General features: G+C 43.8%; 1 protein-coding gene across 2 annotated transcripts in view; it reads right to left on the bottom strand.

The window, feature by feature from the left end:
* The window catches only part of LOC139375454 (deubiquitinase DESI2), a 21,492-nt gene extending 8,749 nt beyond the window's left edge, over nt 1-12,743 (bottom strand). For both annotated transcript variants that reach the window (XM_071117253.1, XM_071117252.1), the window contains exons 1-3: nt 12,092-12,743; nt 5,060-5,132; nt 3,230-3,323 (exon numbers count right to left, since the gene is read on the bottom strand). In XM_071117253.1, the coding sequence (XP_070973354.1) occupies nt 3,230-3,323; nt 5,060-5,132; nt 12,092-12,130 (206 nt within the window). In that variant the 5' untranslated portion in view covers nt 12,131-12,743. The remainder of the gene's footprint in view (nt 1-3,229; nt 3,324-5,059; nt 5,133-12,091) is intronic.

The raw sequence follows: 12,743 nt of genomic DNA, 5'->3' as shown, positions 1-12,743 counted from the left end.
CTACTTGTCTCTAGCCTAAACGGTTAAAAATATGACCCATATTACCGAAGGTGGCTTTTAAAAAAAAAAATTGGAATTCGAGTGCATATTATATAGTTATTGGTTTGATAACAAACAACGTTGTTCAGTCATGTTACCTAGCAACATGGTAACAAACAACGTTGTTCAGTCATGTTACCTAGCAACATGGTTACAAACAACATTGTTGTCATGTTACCTAGCTAGCTAACAACATGGTAACTTGACAGTAGGTTTAGGCACATATGATTGGCCCAGGAGGAACGGAAAAGGATTAGCTTCTCGGGAGATGTGCTTCAAAAGGTTGGATTCATATAGGCCCAGTGGTGTAAAGTACTTAAGTAAAAATACTTTTATGTACTACTTAGGTATTTTTGTTGTGGCATCTGTACTTTACTTGACATGTTTTTGATAACTTTTACTTCACTACATTCCCAAAGAAAATTATGTACTTTTTACTCCATACATTTTCCCTGACACCCAAAAGTCCTCGATACATTTTAAATGCTCAGCAGGAAAATTGTCTAATTTACACACTAAACAGAGAACATCCCTGGTCATCCCTACTGCCTCTGATCTGGAGGACTCACTAAACAGAGAACATCCCTGGTCATCCCTACTGCCTCTGATCTTGCAGACTCATTAAACACATGCTTTGTTTGTAATGGATGTCTGAGTGTTAGATTGAGCCCCTATCTGGAAATAAGTGTCCGTCTGCTTAGCTTAAAATAAGGAATTTGAAATGATTTATACTTGTACTTTTGATACTTAAGTATATATATAAAACCAACTAATTTTAGACTTTTACTCAATTAATATTTTACTGGGTGACTTTCACTTTTACTTGAGTCATTTTCTATTAAGGTATCTTTACTTTTACTCAAGTATGACAATTGGGTAATTGTTCCACCACTGTATAGGCCTAATGTAAGCCTAAACAATACTGAACAAAAATATAAAAACACAACATACAACACTTTCAACATTTTTACTGAGTTACAGTTGATATGAGGAAATCAGCCCATTTAAATAACTTAATTAGGCACTAATCTATGGATTTCACATGACTTGGCTCATCGCGTTCTAGCGAGCGGGGCTGACCTCGGGTCGTCAGGTGAAAAGTGCTTCCGGGTTAAGCTGTTAAAGAAGCGCGGTGTTTTTAAGGACGCATGACTCGACCTTCGCCTCCTGAGCCCGTTGGGGAGTTGCAGCAATGAGACAAGATCATAATTGGGGAGGAAAAAAATGGTAAAAAACTAAATAAAACAAAATGGTCCTCACAATGGGCCACAGGATCTCTTCATAGTATTTCTGTGCATTCAAATTGCCATTGATAAAACGCAATTATGTTCGTTGTCCGTAGCTTATGTCTACCCATACCATAACCTCACCGCCACCATGGGAGCACTCTGTTCACAACGTTGACATCAGCAAATCACTCGCCCCCACCATTCTATACACGTGGTCCGCGGTTGTAACGCCGGTTTGACGTACTACCAAATTCTCTTAAAAGATGTAGAGAAATTAAACATTCAAAATACCGCAAAAAATAATAATGATAATTTAAAGCGTTTAAAACCAATATATGGTCACTATGCCAGGGTTCTCCGAAAATCAGATTGTCGCTGCGCCACATTACCGGCTTGGCTGCGCCACTATGTAAAGATATCAGAGCAGAGTGAAACTGATAATGACACAGTAACTTTGATCGCCAATGACACTGTCGTGAATTGCGAAACAAGCCAGTCATACATTCAGAGCGTTATTATGTTCCTCGGTTAATTCAGTGCATTTCAGCAGTAGGTCTAGTCTATCTCGACACAGAGCGCAGCGTTGTCCAATCATACAAACTTGTAACCGCAATTAAACAAAATGCAAATGACTGAAGTTTTCTAAGCTTACTAGATAACCTCCAACGAATGACAGAATATCTCCTATTTGTCAAAATCAAGTAGATAATTATACAGATAGCAGATCAGCTCATGAATAAAGGGGCGATGGAGAGTGTAAATAGTTGAAATATCAAGGTAACTGTTTAAAAAAATATATCCATATCTCCTCTCATACGGTTTATTGATCACACATTCTCTACCGAAGCTCTCATAGGGACAGCGCAGAGAAGCGGGTGAAATGTTTTAAAGCAGTATTTTGACATGGATAGGCAAGAGACGTGCTTTTTAATGCAACCTATGGATTACAGAATAAAATTAGGAATTTATGCGAGACAGGAGTCAGAATTTTGCGATTGGGATGATAGAAAAATAGCCTAGACTCTATAGAAGGCTACGACGCGAGTCAATAGATACATAATACTCTTGACTTAGGTTACATTGTTGCAAGCTAAATGTTTCTGATCAGTGATCGATGAGCAAACAAATAAATTATCTAACACTTTTACTTGTCCAGCCAGAGATCAATTAACCAAATACACACTTGCATAACAAGTTAGCAAAATGTTCTGATTGGCTAATATATGAGCGAACATGAATAATGATCATTAGCACTCAGATCAATTTAGCTCACATTTCCCCATTCTAATTGTTACCTAATGATTCAGTGAAAACAAAAATGGAATGATTTATAGTGGAGTCGCCCAAACGTGAATCAAAGCAGCGCGATTGGGCTGTCCCAATCAAAATGGCGCTGAAATGACCATCTACTGTAGGCGACCGCGCATGACTATTGCTTTAAATTAGTATAACGGTTGGATATGACTTTGGGAGTTTCAGTGTAAGCAAAAAATGAATACATGCCTTCAATTAATAGCATTAGCCTAATTTATTACAATATATATATATATATATATATATATATATATATAGCTTTTTCTAGGTTATCGTTCTCTCATTCTTTTCTCCTCATTCCCCTGCCGCCTGCCTTCACCACGTTCTTCCCAACACTAGTTTAATATAGCCTACTGTTTTTAAATTGTATTTTTATTTTAGAAATCTGGCTTTTTTTCTGGTTTGAGCTCATTTAATATCTGTGATGTCCGACCAGGCCTGGGCTCGGGCTTCAGCTCACCGGACTTGGATCAGACTGAGATCGAATGTTCACTTCAGATGAGAACTCTTAAAACTGCATTCTGATCTTCTGTTGTGAAACAGCGGCCATTGACCACTTTTTTTATGTGACAAGGCACTCTGTAGAACCCTGTGTGTGTGTGTGTGTGTGTGTGTGTGTGTGTGTGTGTGTGATAATGTAAACTCACTTGAATTTGAAGGTCTCTCCTAATTCAGTGGTGTTTCCAGGGTTTATTTCAAATATACCACTAAATGGGTACGGGTGACCTCCATACGCAAACTCTGTAATAAAGACGAGAAGAAAAGGAACACATTGAACATCAGAGATGTATCGTCGCTCACATTACAGGTGTGTGGAATGAAAAGAGAAAAACAAATGCTGTCACCACCTCGCCTTCCAACAAAGGAACTGTGTAGCAAGCTGAAAGTGAGAAGATACTGTGTGTGGTGAAAAGATATCACATGGTGTGAGAAGATATCGTGTTGGTGTGAGAAGATATCATGTGGTGTGAGAAGATATCGTGTGGTGTGAGAAGATATCTTTTGTTGTGAGAAGATATCGTGTTGGTGTGGGAAGATAGTGTTGGTGTGAGAAGATATCGTTTGGTGTGAGAAGATATCGTGTTGGTGTGACAAGATATCGTGTGGTGTGAGAAGATATCTTTTGTTGTGAGAAGATATCGTGTGGTGTGAGAAGATATCGTGTTGGTGTGAGAAGATATCGTGTTGGTGTGAGAAGATATCGTGTTGGTGTGAGAACATATCGTTTGGTGTGAGAAGATATCGTTTGGTGTGAGAAGATATCGTTTGGTGTGAGAAGATATCGTGTTGGTGTGTGAAGATATCATGTGGGTGTGAGAAGATATCATGTGGTGTGAGAAGATATCGTGTTGGTGTGAGAAGATATCGTGTTGGTGTGAGAAGATATCGTTTGGTGTGAGAAGATATCGTTTGGTGTGAGAAGATATCGTTTGGTGTGAGAAGATATCGTGTTGGTGTGTGAAGATATCATGTGGGTGTGAGAAGATATCGTGTGGTGTGAGAGGATATCATGTGGTGTGAGAAGATATCATGTGGGTGTGAGAAGATATCGTGTGGTGTGAGAGGATATCATGTGGTGTGAGAAGATATCATGTGGGTGTGAGAAGATATCGTGTGGTGTGAGAAGATATCATGTGGGTGTGTGAAGATATCGTGTTGGTGTGAGAGGATATCATGTGGTGTGAGAGGATATCATGTTGGTGTGAGAAGATATCATGTGGTGTGAGAGGATATCATGTGGTGTGAGAGGATATCATGTGGGTGTGAGAAGATATCGTGTGGTGTGAGAGGATATCATGTGGTGTGAGAAGATATCGTGTTGGTGTGTGAAGATATCATGTGGTGTGAGAGGATATCATGTGGGTGTGAGAAGATATCATGTGGTGTGAGAGGATATCATGTGGGTGTGAGAAGATATCGTGTGGTGTTCGATCAATGTGTCATCCTGGCTGATAGGCTCCTCATGACTACTTAATCTATTATAACGCAGAAAAAACATCCTCATATTTAAAAAAAACTATGAATTACCCTGTGAGTGTTACGTGATCTTCCGCGTTACTTCTGGGTCGTGTCCCCTAATCTTTTGAACGGGCTTGACGATTATATCATCAAATTCGAGAAAATGCAGACGTGTAAGAGATACATAAAAATCACACGTGTGTTTATGGGTGTATTGACATCTGCCAGATGCCTTTCTTGAAGTGTTTAATAAATAAGGTCGGTCGGTCGGTCGGCCGGTCGGTCGGTCGGTCGGTCGGTGGTAAAACTCTCTCTCTCTCCACACATTATGATTCAGTGGTGAGTAACTCAGGAGGAAAGATCAACAAAATGACAGAACCTCAATGGGATAGAGGCTGTAGAGAGACGTTCCACATCGAACATTCCATTTAGCCAACAGCACACTGACTGAATGAATTAATGGGTGAGTGAGTGAATGGCTGGATGAATGAAAAAGTAATGAAGGTCTTCCTCTGTACCTCGGCCATAGATCTCAATGCCTGAGTGGTAGACTCCAACACCCAGAGTGGAAGTGTACTCGTTGATCCAGTACTGAATAGAGACAGAGAGAGAGAGAGACAGAGAGAGAGAGAGAGAGACAGAGAGAGAGACAAAGAAAGACAGAGAGAGACAAAGAAAGACAGAGAGAGACAAAGAAAGACAGAGACAAAACTGAAATATGAGAGCGAGTTTGCGTGTTTAAAAAAAAAAAAAAAGTATTGCACATTTTGTATTTTGAATTTCAAATCCTGAAATGAAATGCACAGTAAAATTGTAATCAAAGTGTTAATAGAAGCATGTCTGACCACCAAACCACATGTTCACAGAAACACTGGGAAAGTTAAAAAAGGATGCTACTCATAATTTCCTCTACACATACGGTGGTGGTCCTATCCCCCCCCCCTTACAGAAACCCTCTCTTCCCAATCAGGGTACCTGTAATAAAGGCTAATCGAGTGTCTCAGATTAGAAGTGCTGTTTTCAGTTTAGCCTTTTAGAGCAGAGATAATAAGGTCACATGGGACAGGGACGACCTGATCCGAGATCAACTTTATACGTATGGACCCAGACTTTCGGTAGCACCCCATCACCACAGATTCTCCTCCCTAAAATCACATTTTATTTGTCACACGCTTCATAAACAAACCAGGTGTAGACGAACAGTGAAATGCTTCATAAACAAACCAGGTGTAGACGAACAGTGATCTGCTTCATAAACAACAGGTGTAGACGAACAGTGATCTGCTTCATAAACAACAGGTGTAGACGAACAGTGATCTGCTTCATAAACAAACCAGGTGTAGACGAACAGTGATCTGCTTCATAAACAAACCAGGTGTAGACGAACAGTGAAACGCTTCATAAACAAACCAGGTGTAGACGAACAGTGAAACGCTTAATAAACAAACCAGGTGTAGACGAACAGTGATCTGCTTCATAAACAAACCAGGTGTAGACGAACAGTGAAATGCTTCATAAACAAACCAGGTGTAGACTAACAGTGAAATGCTTACTGATGGGTCCTTTCCAACAATGCAGAGAGAAACATTACAGAAAAATAATAACACAAGGAATAAATACATAATGGATACCAGGTAATAACATGGTTATATACCCGGGATACCAGGTAATAACATGGCTATATACAGGAAGTACCAGGTATTAACATGGCTGTATACAGGGAGTACCAGGTATTAACATGGTTATATACAGGGAGTACCAGGTAATAACATGGCTATATACAGGGAGTACCAGGTAATAACATGGCTATATACAGGGAGTACCAGGTAATAACATGGCTATATACAGGGAGTACCAGGTACTAACATGGCTATATACAGGGAGTACCAGGTAATAACATGACTATATACAGGGAGTACCAGGTAATAACATGGCTATTTACAGGAAGTACCAGGTAATAACATGGCTATATACATGGAGTACCAGGTAATAACATGGCTATATACCCAGGGTCCAGGTAATAACTTGGCTATATACCCGGGGTTCCCATAATGACAAAGCGAAAACAGGTTTTTAGATATGTGTGCAAATGTATTACAAATAAAAACATTCAGGCCGGCCTCCCGAGTGGCGCAGTGGTCTAAGGCACTGCATCGCAGTGCTAGCTGTGCCACTAAAGGTTCTGGTTTCGAGTCCAGGCTCTGTTGATGACGGCTGTGACCGGGAGACCCATGGGGCGGTGCACAATTGGCCCAGCGTCGTCCGGGTTAGGGGAGGGCTTGGCCGGAAGGGATGTTCCGGTCCCATCACGCACTAGCGACTCCTGTGGCGGGCCGGGCACAATGCACGGTGTTCCCTCCGACACATTGGTGCGGCTGGCTTCCGGGTTAAGTTGGCGTTGTGTCAAGAAGCAGTGCGGCTTGGTTGGGTTGTGTTTCGGAGGACACACGGCTCTCGACCTTCGCCTCTCCCGAGTCCGTACGGAAGTTGCAGCGATGGGACAAGACTGTAACTACCAATTGGATACCACGAAATTGGGGAGAAAAGGGGTTAAAAAAGTACACCTTTTTTAAAATTAATAAACAGGTATTCAGACCCTTTGCTTTGAGACTCTACATTGAGCTCCGGTGCATCCTGTTTCCATTGATCATCCTTGAGATGTTTCTACAACTTGATTGGAGTCAACCTGTGGTGAATTCAATTGATTGGATATGATTTGGAAAAGCACACACCTGTCTTTATAAGGTCTCACAGTTGACAGTGCATGTCAGAGCAAAAAAATCAAGCCATGAGGTCGAAGGATTTGCCAGAGCTCCGAGACAGGATTGTGTCGAGATACAGATCTGGGGACGGGTACCAAAAAATGTTTGCAACACAGTGGCCTCCATCATTCTTAAATTGAATACATTTGGAACCACCAACTCTTCCTATATCTGGCCGCCCGGCCAAACTGAGCAATCGGGGGAGAAGGGCCTTGGTCAGGGAGGTGACCAAGAACCCGATGGTCATTCTGACAGAATTCCAGAGTTGGGAGAACCTTCGAGAAGGGAAACCATCTCTGCAGCACTCCACCAATCTGGCCTTTATGGAAGAGTGGCCAGACGGAAGCCATTCCTTTGTAATAGGCACATGACAGCCCGCTTGGAGTTTGCCAAAAGGCACCTAAAGGACTCTCAGACCATGACAAATAAGGTGTCTTGTCTGATGAAACCAAGATTGAACTCTTTGGCCTGAATGCCAAGTGTCACGTCTGGAGGAAATCAGGCACCATCCCTACGGTGAAGCATGGTGGTGGCAGCATTATGTTGTGGGGATGTTTTTCAGTGGCAGGGACTGGGAGACTAGTCAGGATCGAGGGAAAGATGAACGGAGAAAAGTACAGAGAGATCCTTGATGAAAACCTGCTCCAGAGCTCTCAGGACCTCAGACTGGGGCGAAGATTCACCTTCCAACAGGACAACAACCCTAAGCACAGAGCCAAGACAACGCAGGAGTGGCTTCGAGACAAGTCTCTGAATGTCCTTGAGTGGCCCAGTCAGCACCCAGACTTGAACCCGATTGAACATCTCTGGAGAGACTTGAAAATAGCTGTGCAGCGACGCTCCCCATCCAACCTGACAGAGCTTGAGAGGATCTGCAGAGAAGAATGGGAGAAACTCCACAAATACAGGTGTGCCAAACTTGTAGCGTCATACCCAAGAAGACTCGAGGCTGTAATCGCTGCCAAAGGTGCTTCAACAAAGTACTGAGTAAAGGGTCTGAATACTTATGTAAACGTGATATTTCAGTTTCTTATGCTTAATTAATAAAATGTGTATCATTTCTAAAAATCTGTTTTTTTGCTTTGTCGTTATGGTGTATTGTGTGTAGATTGTTGAGTGGAAAACACAATTGAATACATTTTAGAATAAGGATGCATTGTAACAAATTGTGGAAAAAGTCAAGGGTTCTGAATACTTTCTGAATGCGCTGTATTTCGCTTGGGGGTAGAAGCTGTTCAGGGTCCTGTTGGTTCCAGACCTGGTGCATCGGTACCACTTGCCGAGCAGCAGCAGAGAGAACAGTCTATCACTTAGGTGGCTGGAGTCTTTTACAACTGTTAGGGCCTTCCTCTGACACTGCCTAGTGTAGAGGTCCTGGATGGTAGGGATCTCGGCCCCAGTGACTGGGCGGTATGCAATATCCTCTGTAGTGCCTAGTGGTCGGGTCCCAAGCAGTTGCCATACCAAGCGGTGATGCAGGCAGTCAAGATGCTCTCATTGTTGCAGCTGTATAACTTTTTGAGGATCTAAGGGCCCATGCTGAATCTTTTCAGCCTCCGGAATGTGAGGAGGTGTTGTCGTGACCTCTTCACGACTGTGTTGGTGTGGTAGGACCAGGATAATTCTTTAGTAATGTGGACACACCGATGAACTTGAAGCTCTCGACCTGCTCCACGACAGCCCAGTCGATGTGAACGTGCTCGACCCTCCGTTTCCTGTAGTCCACGATCAGCTCCTTTGTCTTGCTAACTTTGAGGGAGATGTTGTCCTAGCGCCACACAGCCAGGTCTTGGACCTCCTTGCTGTAGGCTAACTCATCATCGTCAGTGATCAGGCCTACCACCGAGTCGTGTGTGGCCATGCAGTCGTGGGTTAACAGCGAGTACTAAGCACGCACCCCTGAGGGGCCCCAATACCAAGGGTCAGCGTGGAGGATGTGTTGTTGCCCACTCTAACCACCTCTAACCAGCAGGAAGTCAAGGATCCAGTTGCAGAGGGAGGTGTTTAAGCCCAGGGTCCTTAGCTTAGTGATGAGCTTGGAGGGCACTATGGTATTGAATGCTGAGCTGTAGTCAATTAACAGCATTCTCACGTAGGTGTTCCCTTTGTCCAGGTGGGAAAGGACAGTGTGGAGTGCAATAGAGATTACATCATCTGTGGATCTGTTGGGGCGGTATGCAAATTGGAGTGGGTCTAATGTTTCTGGGATGATGCTGTTGATGTGAGCCACGAACAGCCTTTCAAAGCATTTCATGGCTACAGATGTGAGTGCTTCGGGCCGATAGCTATTTAGACCGGTTACCTTGGCGTTCTTGGGCAAAAGGGACTATGGTGATCTATTTGAAACATGTAAGTATTACAGACTGGGTCAGAGAGAGGTTGGGAATGTCAGTGAAGACACTTGGCAGGTGGTCAACGCACACTCCGTCTGGCCCTGCAGCTTTGTGAATGTTAACCTGTTTAAAGGTCTTACACACATCAGCTACAGAGAGCATGATCACACAGTCATCCAGAACAGCTGGTGGTCTTATGCATGGTTCAGCTTGCGTCACTGGGCAGCTCACGGCTGGGTTTCCCTTTATAATCCGTGATAGTTTGCGAGCCCTGCCACATTCGACGAGTGTCAGAGCCGGTGTAGTAAGACTCGATCTTGGTCCTGTATTGACGCTTTGCCATGTTTGATGGTTCATCGAAGGGCGTAGCGAGATTACTTACAAACGTCTGAATTAGCGTCCCGCTCCTTGAAAATGGCAGCTGTAGCCTTTAGCTCGGTGCGGATGTTGCCTGTAATGGATGGCTTCTGATTGGGATATGTACGGTCACTGTGGGGACGACGTCGTCGATGCACTTATTAATGAAGCCTGTGACTGATGTGATAAACTTCTCAATGCCATCGGATAAATCCCCGGGAACATATTCCAGTCTGTGCTCGCAATCAGACCTCCTCCTGTACCCGTGTGAGTGGGGTGGGAAGGGGGGGGTAAAAGACATTCACAGCCCACCAGCTGGACCCTCCATTAATAATAGATAATGGAGACTTTCCTGACTGACACAGTGCTAGTGGAACACTATCTATACGCTTACTGTTGCAGGCTCTCACATTCGGTATCCAACCAACTATTCTGTCTTAATTAGAATTGGTAAACTGATAAGGCAAAGAAGCTAACTTTATTTTGTGGACTAGATTACTGGAGTGCTTTGCTATTGGTCTTTCATTTGAATTTGACATTATCTGAAACACACCACTGAAAGAATCACCTTTAGTATTTGGTAAAGCCATGTCTTGCATCTATGCAGTCTAACGCTGGAATGATGCTCGCAGTCTCTGAGGAACTCCTGCATTACATTCAATTGTCTTTCCATGCAGAAATATCATGCCTCATTTCACACCCATCCTCCAATATCTCTGTCTGTCTCTCTCTCTCTCTGCGTCACTGTCTTTTAGAAATCAACCCATCACTCCTTCAGTTCTCTCAATGCACAGGCACAGAGTACAGTAATTCAAATGTATTCCTGTCTTCACTCGTCTTAGGTTCTTATTGCTGTTATTCAAAAAGTGTTTAAGACTAGAGCTCTACGAACCAGGGTTGGGGCGAATTCCATTTCAAATCAACTCATTGCTTGTCAATGAGGTGCTCCCGAGTCCCAACCCATGATCACTTCTCTCGTTCTCTCTCTGGGGTCGCACCCTTCTCTCTCTCTCTCTCTCTGGGGTCGACCCCTTCTCTCTCTCTGGGGTCGACCCCTTCTCTCTCTCTCTCTCTCTCTCTCTCTCTCTCTCTCTCTCTCTCTGGGATCGACCCCTTCTCTCTCTCTCTCTGGGGTCGACCCCTTCTCCCTCTCTCTCTGGGGTCGCACCCTTCTCTCTCTCTGGGGTCGCACCCTTCTCCAGCAGCCCCTGCATGACCTGTAGTGTGCCAACCTGAGGGTCCCAGACATAGAGCAGTCCCGGCAAATGCCAGATGGGCCAGTACATCTTTAGCCCAGTGGGCCGGTCTAAATTTTGGGGTTTGAAGCAAAATACTGTTACCACAATAGGCCGGTGTGGTAGAAATGCCCGGGCTGATTTATGGTCCCAGTCTGTCCCTACTCCCAACAAAGCAGAGCAACACTGGGATTTAATCAGGCGTTTTTATCAGCTGTGACTTTCAGCTCCACTGGGGTCCTCATCTGTGACTGCTGGCCTGGAGACATCAGAGGAGAGGTGAGGAGCCAACTATGCACCTGCCTGGTTGTCAAATACATCCCTGTGGGTGTGTGTTGGTTCTTCTATCCTTGTGGGGACCTAAAATCCCCACAAGGATAGTAAAACAAGAAAAATAATCCCTCGTGGTGACATGTCCCACGTCCCCTTGAGGATAAAGGGGTTAGAATTAGGTTTAGGGTTACGGAAAATAGGATTTTGAATGGAAATTCCTTTTAGGTTCCCATGAGGATAGAACAAATTGCGTGTGTGTGTGCAAAGAGACTAAATATTGTATATTGTGTGTGTGTGACAATAGTAGGTTAAGTATTTTTATTTTTATTTTACCTTTATTTAACCAGGCAAGTCAGTTAAGAACAAATTCTTATTTTCAATGACGGCCTGGGAACAGTGGGTTAACTGCCTGTTCAGGGGCAGAACGACAGATTTGTACCTTGTCAGCTCGGGGGTTTGAACTCGCAACCTTCCGGTTACTAGTCCAACGCTCTAACCACTAGGCTACTAGGCTACCCTGCCGCCCCTAAGTATGTTACATTGATTCCCCATGCAAAATAATGTCACTGAGTGTAAACACACAATCTTACCATATCATACACATTAAGGATGACAGGTTCATTAGCCATGGTTTAATCCTGAGATGGCAAGGCAACGTCGTCCTCTCCCTCCGACGTAATTGCTCTGGGAATACTTAGCACCTCTCGCCCCCGACACCCAAGAGGCGCATAGGATGGTCCTCTGCTGATGTGCGCTTCCCGGATGGGCTACTCACACCGCGGCGTATTGGACTGAACGGAGCACCAGGGTAGATGAATGATGGTTATAATAATGTCTGTCATGCTCTGTCCTCAGCCAAAATAATACATTCTGTCCAATAATTCTGTCCGTTCAAAAGCTACGAGTATCTAGACTCTAGAGGTAGATAAAAAAGTATCAAATATCAAAGCGGGGAAACGTAATATTTCGCTTTCTGGCTGTAAAGACCACAGGCACGCACAAAACAAATCCGTGTAGTTAGCTCACTAGCTAGCTCGAACTAGCCAGTTGCAGAACTTTGATTAACAAGGCCCATTTCCATTACCAAGCGAGAAAAATAAGGGCTCTGGAAACCAAACCTTCGGTTGCCTCTGTTATCGCATAAACTGCGATCAGCTAAAACAGCACAGCTGGCCTGGGAGGATGATGATGATAATCAGAGGTTGAGACGAAGAGAGATTGATAAATGGGCCCAAAATCTGT

The sequence above is a fragment of the Oncorhynchus clarkii genome, chromosome 19 (genome assembly GCF_045791955.1).
Source record: "Oncorhynchus clarkii lewisi isolate Uvic-CL-2024 chromosome 19, UVic_Ocla_1.0, whole genome shotgun sequence".
NCBI lineage: Eukaryota > Metazoa > Chordata > Actinopteri > Salmoniformes > Salmonidae > Oncorhynchus > Oncorhynchus clarkii.
This window is presented reverse-complemented; position numbering and strand designations above follow the sequence as displayed.